The sequence below is a fragment of the Malaya genurostris genome, chromosome 3 (genome assembly GCF_030247185.1).
Source record: "Malaya genurostris strain Urasoe2022 chromosome 3, Malgen_1.1, whole genome shotgun sequence".
In the NCBI taxonomy this organism is placed as follows: domain Eukaryota; kingdom Metazoa; phylum Arthropoda; class Insecta; order Diptera; family Culicidae; genus Malaya; species Malaya genurostris.
Window position 1 is genome coordinate 173427790 of NC_080572.1, and position 18085 is coordinate 173445874.

Below are 18085 nucleotides of genomic sequence, written 5' to 3' on the forward strand. Positions count from 1 at the left end.
GCATTAAACTGGTTCTATTTCAAAAATCTGGTTCTGGAGTATTTCAAAAATCGGTTCTGGATAATTTCACTCATTATGGTCTGACACCAGAGTCACTAGCCGGCTAATTATTTGTAGCAAAAATTCTACTCGACAAATTCTATACTCAATACAGAAAGTCATTAAGTTCTCAATTCTTTGCAACAGCAGTTCTATATTAACCTTCTACACGTTATCACAGCTCGGTCAACTTTGAACAAGTCTTAGGTGTCATTACTCCTACAGCAAGAAACTATAGATTTTTGATCATTAGTGTGCGCTAATTAAATTAGTGAACACTTTTCCCTGCTCTTCAATACACTGATAGAACTTTCCTTAACAAAAACAACAGTGTTGAAAAAAACTATGCCACTAACTCGTGACATCAATGGCGAAATAGTAAAGATTTTTTACACATAGTGGAATAAAATGGAATGTAGAGAAATGGTTCTTGGAAGTTTAGCTTAAGTTTTCTGCAATAATACAAGAGTCTTTTATCGGTTTCATTTTTGGCACGCTAAGGCAAAAAGGAGCATTAAAAACGCAATTGGTAATTTATTTTTGAAGGAATGCGAAAGCTTTGAGCTTGTGTAGGGATCATGTTAAGCTGGAACATTTTCTCAAAGTTTATTTTCCCCGGATAGGAACATTTTATAGAATTCGAATGTCGTCTCAGTAGTATCTTTTTTAGCAAATTTGCATTTCTGCTATTTCATTCGACAGTCTTTTTCTCTCGTTTCATACTGATAAAAGTAAAAGGTAATAATTGTATGAAGAAAATATTTACCAGAAAAACTGCATCAGAGTTTGTTTCAAACAGTTTTCTACTAAGTTCTCACATAATATTCAAATTCGTCTGAGTTCTTTTATCCATCCTATTAACTAAACCCACTTGGCAAATGTCATCTTTCAGAGCATTAACTAGAACGAAGATTGTGGACCGTATTTAGATATGCATACATGAAATTGTTTTAGTACTGCAGATTCTATCTATGCCGTTGTTGGGGTCAGAACACCGGTTATGAACTAAACATTTAATCAGATTCCCGTCCAAAGTTGAGTAAGGATCGAATACACGAATCGGATATCAACTCACCATATAAAATCAGTTAATGTATTTTCTAGAGTAAAATTTTTTAATTGTAAAACGAACTTATTGTGCAGAACAAAAGTGGCTTTAAAAAAAATTCTTAAAGGTAAGCATGTTCAAATGAAATCTCATATTGCTGAAACCGATCATAAACCAAGTAGGTATCTGTCCTTACAATTTACCCAGTCTTTGTACTTTGATCACAAGACAAATAAAATACCAAAAGTCAACTAGGAATCGAAGCCCAACTTAAACAAAATATCTAGTACATCACAAAAAAATTAATGACGAAAGGTTTTTTCGACTTCATGCTACCATAATAAATGCAACTATTCAATTTTTACTAGAAAGTATCCCACAAAATTACCAAAATATCTGCTACTTTTTCTAACAAATCAGCTACGCTGAACTATCTACAATAGATTTAAATTTGAACCCAGGATCCTGCAACACAAACACCGTTCCCCCTTTCTCCCAGGAAACCCAATATGCTGCTCTTGGAGAACACTGGACATGCGTGAGTATATATGCTTTGTCCGTGTGTCGATACAGGTTACACCAAGTGTTATAAACTAACTTCACTCACTACAATACAAAGCTTCCAGCAAGCGTGGGCGTATGTGCGACCGGTTGTCGTCGTCATCGTTGTCGTCGTCGTTGTCGTCGATGCACACTGCCTCTGTCGGTCGAACGTGAAATAGATAGAAATGAGCTTTAGTGCAGTATCCTCCGAAAGGTTCGAATACATCGAATTCCCGCGTTCCATGCAATCGCCTACCCACCGAGTCATCCCCTGCCGAGTCACGAAGGGACGAATTTTATATATTAAAATAGAAATTGAATGTTTGATATTACTACAAAATGAAAATTTATGCAATGTATGCTCTTCCTATGCAAATATTTGCAGTGTTAGACGAGAGAGGATTTCGTGAGTTTGTTTGGCGAGCTGACAGCGTGTAACTTCGTGGAAGGGTGCTCTACATAGTCCCAACACACCGTACTCGTGTGAACCGTACATAAATATCAGTCTTATAATGACATGCATGCCGACGTGCTCGAACTCATTTCGATCAATTCGAACCTGCCGCTCCACATGCATGGACACGGATCTTGTCCCGAGAGCGAAATATCTTAATTGAGTTTCTTCAGTCGCTGGAAATAGACTTCCCATCTTGCAACTTGTCGATGTTGTAGGAAAACGGTTCTCCAAACAACCAGCTGTTTGCATTGAAATATAATTAATATTTCGATTACATCACATTGATTTGCCCTTCTTGTTTCGCGCGTGAGTTTCTTTGCTCAGAAAAACAAATTCAGGAACGAAATTCCAGAAGCACGCTGATGAATAAATTTGGCTTTCCTTTCATCTTGCCGCAGGAATACTGAAGCTTCGTCACAGGATACCATCTCTTCTGGATTCGTTGCAAATTTGTTTATCCTTGGAAATTTTCGCTCACCAAAGTGCGGCTGAAGTGTGCAAACATTTAATTCTATTAGCAATTCCTTCATCAATATTTGCAACTTCTCGGCGAAAGCCGTCTTTGGAATCTCGGTTTCGAGAGGCACCGATTTACCGAAAATCCCGCACCGAAGACTAACTTTTCTAAAGCCACACTTGAGTGGTTGTGTCTCTTTCACTCACAAGTCTCTCGCCTAGCAGTCGGCTAACGGGAACGGGCCACAAGAAATCACATTTAATTTACTTCCGACTCATTGAAATTCACCGAAAATGACAACAAATCCACTTTCGGTTTTACCACCCCGCCTCACCGTGCGTGCCACTGATAGCCGAGAATCGCATAATGTAGAATCGGAAAACTAATCCGGACTGCCTGTTTTAAATACAATTTAAAATTTTGTTCATTTAAATGTCGTCAACAATTTTATTTATACTCCGGTGAAAACTGTCGACAAAACGAAAGGCTTGCTTTTTGTGCACTGCAAAACGACCCACCGTCACCCACACGCACCAAAAACGATGTGACGACGGAACTGGTTATCGAGTGGAAAACGAAGAAAAGTACTGAGCTCTGGAAAAAATAGTCCAATTTTAGTCTCAATTGTCAAGTCGTTTAAATAATCTTTTTTTTGTGTCTCTTACTGAGATTTCTACTTCTCCTTAGACTGGAAACTATTTTTAAATGAGTTAAATATTTAGGATTTTCTCGAAAAAACAAGTACGAGAATTATTTTCATCATAGTTGAAATCAGCAGATACTGCTAGGTACTGCTAGGAGGTTCAGAATTTAGTTTTTGTACTTGTTACTGTTGTCACTGCCACCTTGTTCCGGCTGAGAAATCGTAGTGCGGGAGATTGTTATTTACAGGAAAAGTTGGTACGTTGAGAGGTCTCATTGTTACGTTTCTGGAAGTTGTTGAATGAATGGAAGCAACAGCGCACACAGAAAAATCTACAAACAACTTGGTTTGACTCTGATTCCAAGTAAATCGTAACGAAAAAAAATAGCGCAGGGCCACTGTTCCATTCGTATGGAGTGAAACAAACTAGTGCAATATAGGCAACCCCTTCATCCCCGGGAAGCATTTTCCCTGTCCAGTTAAGTAGAAAGTTTTTTTCCTACTCTAACAGCAGCAGCAGCAGCAACAGCAGCGGCGGCAGCAGAGCTGAAATGCAATTAAACTTTGTTATTTGTTTTAGGGTGAGAAAGTTTATATTTTTAATGAAACATGACTCGCCCAGTGGTACTCTGGGCGGCTCACTGTCTCCGAATCTGTGCTGAGAACTTGAGACATACAGGAAGGACAATGCTGGTTCGGCTAGATTGCAGTGTAGGGAATGGGCAGGAAGCTGAAGATATATGTTAGGTCAATTTGAGAGAGAGAGAGATTGGCTGGAAGTGGGAAGGTTGCTGCACTGACATGACAACTCCACTGCTAACTAGGTGCAATTAGGAACGTTACAAATTGGGAACAGCCAAGTCCAGCTGGAATGGTATTTCGGTAGCAATTTTATCTTTGAAAGATAAATGGAGAGTACTTTTGCTGAATGATTAACAAGCGGTGCGAGTTTGTTCCGTAAAGGGAAAATAGGTTTTTGTGATGAGATTTGTCACCAACAATTCTGTGATTACCGGTAGTTACAGTAATACTTATGCATATTGAAATAAAGTTCTTCTTAATTGAATTTTTTTTTTGAAATTTTGGTCATTTTTGATAAACCTGGTAATAAAACATGGATTGACTAAATGAAAGAACGCAAACGTTAAAACATTACTTCTTCATTAAACCTACCGATTCAAAAAAACTTGTATTCAAAATTGTACGGTAAATTTTTCGAAAATATTTACTACAATGAATCATATGCATTAGTTTGTTGTTTGAGGGGTAGTCTAAGTTTTGAGATGAGCTCTTAAAAACAAAGGCTTGTTACAAAAAGTGGCTTTGTATATATTTCAGAGTGTTCTCCATGAAAATCGATACGCTTTTCCATGCAAACAAACCGATTTCCAAAACATTTTCCCACTCCGACGAAATGCAAAGCCTTGGCATTAGATGTCTTTTGTGGAATTTGACCATCTGTTTCGATAGTCTTCGCAGCCGATTAGTAGCGCACATAACCATTGCATTGCTGGTGTTGTAATCCTACTGACACTAAGAATGCTTCCTGGACGGGGCTGGAACATACGGCAACTTATTTGTGAGACCAGTACCCTATGCATTGAACCACCAACCCGGGAAACTCCGGAGAAAGACGTTCATTGAGGGCTACATCTGATCCGTGCCGTAGATGACTTTTTTAACACTTGAAAAATAATTTGTTTGACGCGCTGTGTAAGAAAACGCATTGTCAGCATGAAGCATAATTTGTTTTCTACCTTTTTCGAGGTTATGAGGGCAAACAAATGGTTATATAGCATTCAAAGGTGAAAGTTTGAAATTTCTCTAATTTGCTTCGAAGTGCTCTGTGCACTTTTATTATATTTGGCTCGTCTTGAAACTCTCATACAGTCGAATGTCATTTAGACTCCGACTCTTATGCAGAGAACCATAATTCGTCGCTGGCCATAATCTCATAATCGTATTGTAAAAACAGTGCGAATAAACTTCCTCGACATTTTCATTAACAAGACAAGAGTGTGTTTTCGGTAATATATCAAACTATGCATACCATCAGAACAAACCTTTTTGACGGTTAAATATTTATGTAGTTTCGAGTGTATGGAAGTGGAATTACATCTCAGGCGTGCTAGGATTTCACATTTCGATCTTTCAAAACCAGGTCACCAAAGTTGGCGATTGCCGATAATTTGATGAGAGCGGCTCTATATTTCTTTACATTGTATACAACATCATCAATCTGGTAGATTGTGCTACAAGAACTTGCTGCCTCTCAATGCATGAACCGTGAGAGAATTTTTCAACATTGATTAGCTCCACCTAATACTCTGAGTATTTCACGGCCTTTACCAAAATAGATACACTTTTGCAATGATCGGTGCTGTATGGAATTTACCAAGAGAGAATCGCAAGTTGACAATTATCGCAGTAAAGCGAATCGTTGATTCGACTTGATGATTCTCATACTAGGTTGCAATATTTTAAAACCCTTGTGTGAGGAATTCACAGACATTTTCATAGACCCAACTTATACAAAGGTTGTATGCACATAGTTAGAATAAACGGCAATACTAAAATGATTCTATCACAATTATCCACTGCCCGTATAGAATCGGATCGCAAAACGAGAATGAGCAACCGTTTGTTCCTTCAGAGCGAATCACCACAGCAGCGTGCTAACCCGTGATACTCATACGGGTCATCGAAGGATATTCGTTCTCGCACTGGTGTCCATTCTATGTCAAATTAACCATGCCGATTTTCTGTTGCTGAGATGATATCCGTCTCTCTTTGGTGGAACTGATTGAATAGTGTGAATAGTTGCTAGAAAACGTTCTTTGATCCGATAAAAGCCATCCCTGCAGTTCACACATAGCATCAATGTTTTCTGACAAAATTGCTGTTGTTTTACATTTCTTACGAAATTCGTCCTGGAGTGCGCAGAGATTACGATTCGGAAAATCAACGAAACACTTTGGTTCGCGATGGTGTTGCTGAGATATAGTCGCAATAAATCATGGAACGAACATTTTCTCGAAATAATTCCGAACCTACTTTTGCAACTCACTGTAAATTGCACTGACAGACTTGAATGACAAAGTGTTCCGAGCACGCATACCATACAGATCACTCAAATATAGGATGTTGATGTCTGATTTGACGTATTTAAATAAGTGTAACCATGTTTCGAAACGTATCGAGCAACCCTCGTAATCGAATATTGTTTAATGAAGAGATTATAAAAAAAACCATTACCATTTTAATTTTTTCCGGCATACATTATTTAACTTAACTTCGTAGTGTTAAGTACTCGACAATTTATTCTACATAATATGTCTGATATATTAATATAATACTACATTGTCGAAAAGTTGGCAAGAATTTCAAACTCTGTTCTGCACGATGAAGATTGGATAGCTTATGTTCCTGGACTGCTGCCAATCAGGTTCTATAAATCATCATATATTGAGTGTCTGAGAGTCGATCTGTCAACTAAAATTCTCTTGATGTTACACTAGCCAGAACGCTAATTGATTGATATTATTTTCATTTCTCCTGTCACTGCTTGATTACGATGTGACTGAATGTAATTCGAACACAGGATAAACATTGAAATATATTCATTTACTCTAATAAATGCGAAGAATAATGAACTTTATCAATTTATGTTTATAATTGTTTTACTTCACCAGGGAATATGAGAATGAGAGAGAAAACAAAGAGCGTCGCCTGCCTTTAACTGTGTACATATACTTCTATATGACCATAGAACTATCCAGTATCTCATTTGACAGTCACCTTCATAGTACAGATTAAAGTTGACGATGGTTTTAGTCAGTCTGTCAAGATCATTCGACGTGACTGACAAATTGCCACTCTGAATTTGAGTCTTAATGTACTTAATCTGCAATTATTTCAATCCATGGAATGACTTTCAAAACGCCCTTTCATGTGACAACCAGACGTCAATTAGCTGGAGGCTGAGACGTCAGTCTCACGAAAGGTTGACATTAAGGTATCTCGAGATTGTACTCATTCATAATATTTGTGTGAAACTTTATAGTCTGGTTTTGCTCCATAACGTGCCCAGTATAGCCCCGTGATTCCAGAAATGTTGGATTTTGGGTTGGTAACAACTGCGCGATCTGGTCGGAAAACTGATGCATAATTTTTCAAATCACAAATTAGGAATTGTAGCTGAAGGTAGAATCTACAAAACGGTAGAGATAACTTGGGAGAAAACCTAGTTGTAATTGATGTTTATTTCAATTTACAAAAAGTGTCCGGCTTAGCCCTGGTTTTCCCTATATTATGAAAAATCTTTTTTTAGATATTTAACTCAATCAAACCAAAAAATGTTCAAGTAATTATATACATATTTCCATACGTATGAAAATTGATAAACATATTCTGAGCTCCCCACCCGATATTTTGTTTTGGGTACACGCCTTGTCTTTGATGTCACGTTTTGAGCTACAATTAAAGATTCGGTTGGTTTCAAACCACTTGACTGCCACCCTGAGGATTTTTTAAGATCCTATTATCTAGCTCAACGCACCAATGTACATGATGAGAAACAACCAACCAAAGAATAAATCGACGACAGTACCAAACAATCAATTAAGGAATTTTCTGATGATAATGATATCAGTCGACTTATAACCAGGGACGCCAAGTTCCTTGAAGTATTGGGGGGGGGGGGGGGGGCGCAAAAAATTATTACTACAGATCATTGAACTTTACAATATACCGAACATTTTTCAAAAAGGAAAAGGAGCGGTAAGAGCAAATAAAAAGCAACCAAGTAAACATCACAAACATTTCCCTACTTTTCCAGTAATAACCAATATTCGAAAGTGGTAAAGTATAGCACATTTCACATTGTAGTAAATCAGTTTAAAAATTTTAGTAACTTAGAAATATGAAGGTTTACGGAGACGAACTACGGGGAGAACAGTATTTTCTAATATTTATTCCAGTTGCCAAAATATTGGGGGAGCATGACTCCTCCAATAAATTTTTTGGGGGGCTCCCCCTTCCAAAGTTGCCGCGCCGGCTTATAACAGTTTCCGAGGCTCGAAGCAGCAGAAAAGAACAAGCAACCGTACTCAAAAGCCGAGAAGTGCTCACCAATTGACTCCCGTTTACTTGATTATGAGGTACTCGTTTCTCGTTCATGTACGACACTCATAAACGCTAAAATTTGTCTTTCATATATAATTACTGGATAAGCTGTGGATAGTTCGTTAAATTTGGTGCAACTTATTGGTGGTTCAATCAATAGATACACTATCTAATAACATAAATGTCTAACTTGAAACACTTGCAAAGATTCTGTTCTATCAATTTACACGCGCTGAGTCATGCATCTGATGAATCTGAACTTTGAAGCGTTTTTAAATGAAAACCCCGTTTTCAGCATCCGTTCATGAAAAAAACGAAGTCTTTTAGGCAAACACAAATCTATACTCGTTTTGAAGGGCGTTTTTACGTTGCTGATATATTTTTAGATAAGTCTCTTGATTTGATATCTATATATATAAAAATGCAGAGATCATTCTTTGTAATCGCATCACGTAAGAACGGATGGACGGATTTACATGATTCTTTTTTTGTTTGAACACGTGAAGAAAACTTGCCGGAAAAGTGGGAAAAATCCATAAAATTGTTTTGTATGGACAATGGAATTTTCCGTTGAAAAAGTCACCAATGCTTGCTAGATCTACGATTGATGTTTGGCACGCAACGAGTTGCATAAGTGTTTGACCGTCGAAGAAAAGAATAAATCGTTTGGCGCGCTACGAGTTATTCGTCATTTCGAGCCACGTGCTAAATTGTGTATCAAAATTATTGCTTACCATATGACTCAATGACGGAATTACTGTTCTTGAAAACCGCTGTAGGCAGGAGTAAAACTTCTGATATCAATTGTGTTCAATGGAATCAAATGAATAGTATTAGTCATCGCGGGTTCGAGTTTAACATTTCAGGAGAATGTTGAATGGATCAGAGAGATTTTCCTTGAATTTTGCTTTCTAATAATTTAGATTAGACTAAGCGCACACAATAAGTGGCAATTAGATATCAATGATTAGTTGATAGTTCAAGATGATTACCATAATGGATTGAGACTGTTGCAACTTGAACATACAGAATAAGTACTGAGAAAATTTTCTCGCTGCTTAAAAACTGTACAAGGAACTGCTTCAAAGTTTGTTCTGTTGCGTCGGGTGAACATTCAAGAGTGAGTAATTCCTTAAAAACGGACTATTCAGAATGCTTTGTATGCTGTTTAAGACAAATCTTTTTTTAATGAAATTTTGGTTACTTGGGCTAAATACAAATTGTAAATATATCCTACTCTACCGAATGAACAACACTAGAAATTCTTTAACATTGTGCTAAGTTTATCAATACAACATTATGGCTAGTGAGCTTTTTTATCGATTACCTGAAGTAAGAGTCACATCTGGAACGGAAAATGTGGCACTTTATATCCATTATGTCGAAGCCATTAGAGAGGGATCTCCGGTCAGTGCATTGAATCAAAGGATGAGAGTCGATGAGTCTGTTCATTTGCTCTATTTTTACTTAACAGAAGTTTTTCACATTTTTGGGCTAAAGCGAATGTGTGTCGGATTCGATTGATTGTAGGTTAATTATTCAGCAAAATATTGGAGAGAAACGTTAACCACTTAGTCGTTTGACAGTTCTGCTCTCCGAAAACATAAATTCGAACAAATAATTTTTGGGCGAGACGAAGTTCGACGGGTCAGCTAGTTTGACTTTTTTAAAGACTTGAAACAACATCATGTGAACGAGAAAACAACTTTTTTGCAAACAGCATCGTGAAATGTTCAATATATCCGAGATTTTGAATTTATTTTGTTCGAAAAAAATCTGATACTCATACCTATATCTACAAACCCGATTTTTTAGGAAATCGTCACTCGAATTTAATAACTAGGGAAAATGTTTGAGAAAAATCAGGGTCATTTTAGCAAAGTCCGATTCACCGAAGCCGTTTCATCGAAAACCATTTCTCCGATTCGTACGTGTATTTCAATCAACCTAAACCGAGTCAATTGTGTAATTTGTCCCTATCTGCAAAGCCCTAGAATCTAGCTATGAGTAAACCGGGAAAACAATTGAGTGTATCAAGATGTGATTTCTGACGGTTGGACTGTCATTTGGACACATTGCTTGACGTCTTGGCGACAACATTCGCAGTACAGGACCAGCGCTCCTAGAATCATCTAAAATGAATCGTCAATAAATTCTTTCAATGAATAGTTCGATATGTTCCATGGCAGCAAGATAGAAAAAAATGGTTGGTAAAATAAAATATGTGATCTTTATTCTCAGCGAAATAATAAATTCGACGAATTGACTTTCGTTAAAATGACCCATTTAGCGAAATGACTGTCTATCAAATGACCCACTGTAAACTAAAAATGTCAATGTTCTTTTGATACTTGATGAATAGGAAAAATGATTTCGTTGAGAAGATTGTAGTCAACCAAAGAATGAAAATTAAATTACCGGAATGATAAATATGTTTATTCGAAGAATCATCTCAGTATTTGTTTAAATTTGGTTTGGGGAAAATCAGAAAGCAACCTATCCACACTTCTACATACATCCCATTATTATTTGATGCTGTTAACAGAAACGTATTCTTCCTATTCTAGATAAACTCATATGAATAACGAATGATTCGTTTTAAGACTCCTTTTCAATATCCCAAAACGTGCTCGCTTAATAGAACATCACATTTTTGATTAGAAACGAAATAGATTTATTCTACGATTGTAAAACCTGTGAACAATCGTGTGCTCATCAACAAATTCTTTTGCGTGAATGTTCGTTATTCAAGAAATATTCTCGATCAGCATTTCTAGAGCAAACGCAAGAATGTCGTGTCTATCATAGAGAAATGAAATACACTTTTTGCTCTTCTTAGTACTAAGTGCTTGTCAATAATGGATAATAATTGGATTTCAAGTTCGTCGGTATTTTGAACAAAGCAAAAACACAATCGAATAAATCTTTTTTTTTTCGTAGTATTTCTGTGAAAATACTTCACCCCGGAAAAGCGTCTACATGCCGAAAACTACCGGCTTTCAAGAGATGGCCAAAATAATTGGAATATTATTTCCACCATCCAACATCACAAAAGTAGAAACGAATCCAACCAACGTTCGAGTAGCGAAGCATCTCTTCGTAGCACAGTAGTATTGAGGGGAAAACGATGAAAACCCAATGTTGGAGAAAACAAAACAACAACAACTGCACAGATTATGATCATACCAATAGAGAGGCCTTATGGCGTCATCAGGTTTTGGACTTCTTTTACATGCTTTCCAGCACCCCTCAACGTGTATCATCAAACAAGTTTCGCAACTGCCCGCTATTTGACAAGATTTATTCACCAGATCGATATTATTATCTGACTGTGAACCTCCGAACTCGATTTGCTTTTCTGCTTGTTTCTAGTGCTGCCCTCCAAGCTGAGCCAATATTGGTTCTCTTTTGTTCGAGGAGTTATGATCTTGTTTTTTTCTCTGCACTATGTTTCTACGTCTATTCAGTTGTTTGGCTTTCGCCCGCCACCGTCACCGACATTCGCTCGTTTGTCATGGTAGTCCGCAGGGTACAGATTCTAGCAGATTGTCTTCCTCATCCCCCACCGCCCGTGCGCCAATTTCGGTCGAAAAGCGTGGTTCAACCTGGCCACAACATCCACATATGCTCCGAAGGTATAGTTTTCCGGTGGCATTCGTTGGCGCGTGACTCGAAGAAGGACCGAGATTTTTATCGTTGCCTTTTCGCCGACTGCTCGTTCGAACTGTTCTGTTTACGGTTACGAATTTTCCGTTTCATTTAACAATACTTTTAGGCAATTGGTTTTCACTGGCTAAATTATGCTTTTGGCAGACTATTGCCTCGATAGTTCCGACTTTGAATTAGGAAGGCTGTCGGTGTTTTCGCCTAGCTGATGAGCGTTGTGCTCAGACGGAAGAAAAAAATTTTTTTTGTATGTTATTCTAGACTAGAAGCAATAACTCTCGTTTGCGTCGCTTGGTTATTCCACTTACTAGTTTCCCATACAGATAAACAAGAGTAGGTACAAATATTCCTATCGATTGTTTAACCAAAACTGATTGTATATCAGATACTCGCGAATGGATATACATTCAACGATGATTTATCTCCTTTTAAATCATATTGACAAAAGGAATCCAGTCCCCTATTCCTCATGTCCGAACCTTCCATTTCTTTCAACCAATCAAATTTTCAACAACCGATTTTCCCAACGTTTTTCAAATCTCAAACTATGTTTAAATATTTTTGTGATATTCACGAAGCTCCGAATACATATTTGTCTAGAATTTTGCAATTAAGCGAAGCTCCAATGAATTTGGTGGGTTCATATTGTTTGGTATAAAATTGATATGGCAAGATCCTAGCGATAGTTGATTCCTTATAAATAGTCATTCGCAAATTGCTTGCTAGATTCGCAACTTCTTTGCAGTTTTCGATAATTTTTTCTTTCGAACACCCTCTGAAACACGAGACTTAAATTTGGCAATGAAATATACTTCACTTTTAGCAATGACTGAGCGGAAACAAATATTGGAGAAGCCAAATGAATGAAAAACTAACAGAAAAGATTAATTTTTGGAAAAAGATACGCTCAGAGACAAGACTCGAACCTGCGTTCTTATGCATTCCGTGCATACGCGCTACCATTTCGCCACTCTGAATCTTGTTTTAGTCACTCTAAAACGCCAAACAGACAACAATACTTGCCCAGGAAATTAACGGAAGTCGGCCTTGAGTTAAGATTCGTCATCGATCGCGTATCTTCACGGTTTGGTTATTTCATATAAAGTTTATGGGCACAGATTTAAGCAGTGATATTTTGCTTTCCATTCCGGTTTGGGGCTTTTCACGCCTTGCAAACTTGTAACTAATCACGCTTCGAGGAATTTCTGCACAAAACCGACTGATTTTTATGGTACCACTTTCCTGGCAATTTACGGGCAAGAACTCTCCTTGCAAGTTCTTATCACACAAGACACAGATACATATTTGCAATTCCCGAGCACGAAATGTTTTTACGAACAATCAATAACTATGAAACTCGACAAATATAAACAATACAGTATGATCAAAACTTACTCCATTTTGCAAGTACTTAGCATTTGCGGCTCAAAAGTTACACAAAACAGAGATATATTTCTATAATTTGGGGTGTCATTTCCCTGGAATGAATTGAAATCCTTACGGTAAATGAAGCAAACATTTGTGTTTATCGCAGCCTAGACGATAACTTTGAAGTTCTGCAGAATAATTTCAGCCATTTTACTCTAAGCCCTTCTACATTAAAATAACAATATAGTTAAACTAAAAATAGAAAAAACACTCAAATTTGAGTAGAGACGAGATGCCTTTTCTTTTGACACACTTAGAATGGGTTATTATTAGAGGAAAAGCTTGCAATGAATCCAATATTCAAAAAAAAAAGCTATAAAATAAGGTAAAATAGATTAGTCTAGGTAAAAGTTCAACGTTTCCTTGTACCTCATTCGCACCAACAAACCACCAGACAACTAAATCGCGTTATTTCTACTAATGCCCATGACCGACCAGATGCGCTAGACTTCACAACTTATGGTGCTATAAATTGTTTCAATCGATGAGAAATAGTTGCCATATTTTTCCGCCTTGATTTCTTTCAATATCGGAACTCGCTACATGGTCCACACCCTCCGGTTTTATAGTTAGCAGCATCCCACACCGTTTGCTATTGTCGAACCCCAACTCGTAGATATTATTTATGAGATTGGGATAAAATATAGAGCAACATATTATGGGAGCAGTTTTCATCCGTTTGCTATCGATATGTTTGTTTTCTGTTATTACGATTGTGTAGATATCCCACGCTCAGTTTCTTTTTATTTCGTATGAAACTTTCAGATATGCTAGCACAGTTATGATTTCCTAGAGCGAATGTAGTTTTATCTAAATCAAAGTGTTTTGAATAGTATCGACAGCTAGTTGACTTAGCGAAAAATGTTTCAAAATACCGATTAGTCCAAAATGCGCCAGCAAATCCTACGATCCCACCTTTTTTCTTTATATATCTCTCTCTATCTGTCTGTCCTTTGATTCTCTATTATCGATTACTGTGTGTTGTTGATGTATATTTGTTTTTTGATTGTAAATTTGTAAATTTAACAGCCTACCCAGCCGTATACGGACAATTTCCGCAAGCCATACCACAACCGATAGCCGCCATTGCACCAGCACAACGTGAAGGTAAGCATCGCTCCCCTCAAAAGCGCTCTAACCAACCAAAAATCTACAACAGACTATGCACCTCCACCAAAATGAAACACACGAAAAAATAAATCAACGCAACTGAGCTCTGACAGAGACTCGCAGAGACATGCAACACACGTCGTTCTCTGTTAGAGCCATTTTGTGGATTTGGAACTCGAAAACTGATGCGACGCTGTACCTACCTCTGTTTCTGTCACTTTCGTAGTAGATCTGATCTGTTGGTTTTATTTTATTTTTTTTTGCATCTTGTCACATTTTGTTTTCATTTGTTTACTTTTTTTGGGTCTACGATTGGGTTTTCTATTCTTCCGTTAATCTCAAGGTATTGTTACTCTTTACATTACTGATCGATAAATGCTGCAATTTTCCATTCGATTCTATGCGTAATAGAACAACACACAAGCTACTGCAAGTTAAGTGCAATGATCGGTGTATATTTTTGGTGTAGATTGTCGGCTTTAATCACTCACACGCTCACCTGCTCACACATAATATGCGTTCCGCTTTGGTTCGTGCTGGAAGCCATTGAATCCAACGAATTGTTCGAAATGGACCGAGTCTGGACGCGGTGAATTATCTTGGAATAGAAAGGAAAACTCTTATCCACGTGTGTTGTTATATTATGCCTGCAGTTTTGGAGTAAATGTTGTTTCAATATGTTTCTTTATGTATAACTTTACTGGTTATTGAACTTTTGGACTTAAATCCACTGGAAATCGATGGTTTAAATTTTTCTTTGAATAGCTTTCTGTTTTTCTTTTCTTGTGATGGTATGAAAATTTACTAACCGGTAGAATAATAGAAGATCAGTATACAAAAATATGTTGTAGTTTACCTCACCGTAGCAAACTCCTTCTAGGTTAAGTTCCATGCAAGCAAATTATAAGATCTTTCGCGGCGCATGAGAAACGTCTTATATTGCAACCGATCGGTAGTAATCCTTCCAGAAGTGAACGTCCACTCCCCTACCAGACAACGACCAACTTCCAGCACTGCATTGGTATTCTTTCAAGATGATCTTGTACCTTTCCCAGGCTGCTCCATATCAGGCCCGGAAGGCTGCAACCTATTCATCTACCATCTGCCGCAGGAATTTGGCGACGGAGAGCTGATGCAGATGTTCATGCCATTCGGCACTGTGATAAGTTCGAAAGTCTTCATCGATCGGGCCACGAATCAGAGCAAATGTTTCGGTAAGTAGTTTGAGTACGCACAAATTCATTATACTATTTGGGTGGTTAGGAAACATTAATAATTAGGCTGGTACAGATCCACTTCACTGACTTTATTTTCGTTGTTCCATTAATCACTGAAAATTGTACAAAAAAAAATGGTACCCAAAAAGAAGTTGTAGAAAATTCATAGTGCACTCAAAAAAGTTACACTGAAAAAAATCAATCGAAAAATTGAAATTAAAAAAGGTCTTTCGTGTTTTTATAATCTTTTATTTCAAACCATAACTTAGAGTCCAAGTGCGATGCAAAATTGATTAGTGTGAACAGAAAAAGTCTGGTGCGTAATGTCACAGACATAACCGGATTGACGTGAATACGAATAACATTGGCTCTTGGAAATCAGGGGAAAAATCTAATGAAAAAAATCGCAATCGTTTATAACTTATACACAACTCTGTAGTTTTTTAATAGCCAAATATGATTCCAATGATAGGGGACGGACATTAGCATGATGAAGTTTCATGCAACCCACCTGGGTTCGATTTCCAACCACGCACATAAGGTCAGAAAGTATTTCTAGTCCGAAGAAGCTAATGATCTTAAAGTTAAAACCTCTCTTTCCCATTTTCTTCTAATAAGTCATTTCATATTGAAATAAAAAAATATTGAGTCAGGGTGTAACAGGGTTGCACAAGTGAAATTAAATATTAAATTAAATATTAAAATTAAATATTAAATTAAATCACCTCTGTACAGGTACTGGTTGTCCCGGGTTGGCGGTCTAACAAGCCAGTTGTCGTATGTTCGAGCCCCGACCTGGAAGGATTCTTAGTGTCAGTAGGATCCATAGTACTAGCCATGCAATGATTCTGTACACTAAGAATCGGCTGGGAAGTCTGTTGAAACAGAAAGGACAAATTCCACAAAAGGAATGTTAATGTCAAGACTTTGCTTTCTGTACAGGACACCTGGTTTTATCTGCAGAAGCGAAAATTTTCACATATTTTTAACGAAAGAATCCATTCCGACAGCCTTATCTTCGTGTTTTCTACTGCTTCATTCGTATATGACCTCATACAAAACAAACGAAGAGACACAAAGCATTCTCGCCTTTCACTTCAACAAAAGAGAGTATCAATGCCAACGGAACTCGTTTCTCTACAACAAGACGTAACGAAAATATTGTTTGGCAGAGAAATTCAATCGAATTTATATTTTCATTCTTCCTTCAATATAATAAAATCTGTGTATTGAAAGGGTTTACTGCACATACTTGCGTATCAGTCCCATATGGAAGATTAGCATGTCGAGAAAAAGACGATTAAAATTTTATTTTCGAATGTTTTGATTTATTGTGCTACCTAATGCTAAATCATGGTATTATTACATTAAATATCGGTAATACAACTTTGCTATTCCAATATTGCAACAAATGAAATTATTGATATTTGCCCTGAATGGGACTGATATGCGAGTACTTTGCATATGGGACAGACATAAGTTGATATTTTTTTCACATTTTACCGAACATTCCTGAAGCTAACTCAATATTGGCGAAAATTGATATGGGACTGATATGCGAGTATGGGCAGCATAAGGTATGTCCTAAATATGATACATCAAAGATATTACACTCCGAACCTATTTGGAAACCAAAAATACTAACGATGCGAACACCAACAGGTAAAAACCATTGGAAATTTTTATTTGTCATTATCCGGTCACAAAACTTCAATTGAACGTCGATACTGCACAGTATGCGATTTTCACTAAAAATCGACAATGATTGAAGGGTTAGTGAAAGAAGGAACACAATTTTCAAACTACTATTCTGCTCCTGTCGGTGACTGAACATGGATCTCGTTTTTATAATTTGCAAGCGGAACTGAGATTAACATTTATTTTTCGTCATTATCGTCTATTTCTCTTCAATGAAATAGACTTATATTAGCACTGTTCATCAGTCATAATTTTAGAAATATAAAGATTTTTAAGTTAATATTTGGCATCCCTTTGTCTGCCTCACCGGGTTGGCGGTTCAATGCATAGGACGCTGGTCTTTACACGCCAGTTGTCGTATGTTCGAGCCCCGACCTGGAAGGATTCTTAGTGTCAGTAGGATCCATAGTACTAGCCATTTAATGATTCTGTACACTAAAAATCGGCTGCGAAGTCTGTTGAAACAGAAAGGCCAAATTCCACAGAAGGAATGTACTGCCAAAACTTTGACTTTTGTCTGCCTCACGTTAAAAACATTTTATAAGATTTCATAGTTGATTGGTTACGATTAATTAAATCACTTCGATACTTCACAACAGTGATGTTATTTCCTCGAATGTACAAGACACAAAGAGCAAAATATTCTGATACTGTA

The 18085-nt window shown here is 37.2% G+C and overlaps 1 protein-coding gene across 11 annotated transcripts in view; it reads left to right on the top strand.

Moving 5' to 3' along the window:
* Nucleotides 1-18085, top strand: part of LOC131433655 (CUGBP Elav-like family member 4) — an 807399-nt gene that overhangs the window by 772720 nt on the left and 16594 nt on the right. For 9 of the 11 annotated variants that reach the window (XM_058600148.1, XM_058600154.1, XM_058600145.1 and 6 more), the window contains 2 exons: nucleotides 14435-14512; nucleotides 15571-15729. In XM_058600148.1, coding sequence (XP_058456131.1) covers nucleotides 14435-14512; nucleotides 15571-15729 — 237 coding nt within the window. The remainder of the gene's footprint in view (nucleotides 1-14434; nucleotides 14513-15570; nucleotides 15730-18085) is intronic. The other 2 variants (XM_058600150.1, XM_058600151.1) reach the window with 1 other exon arrangement.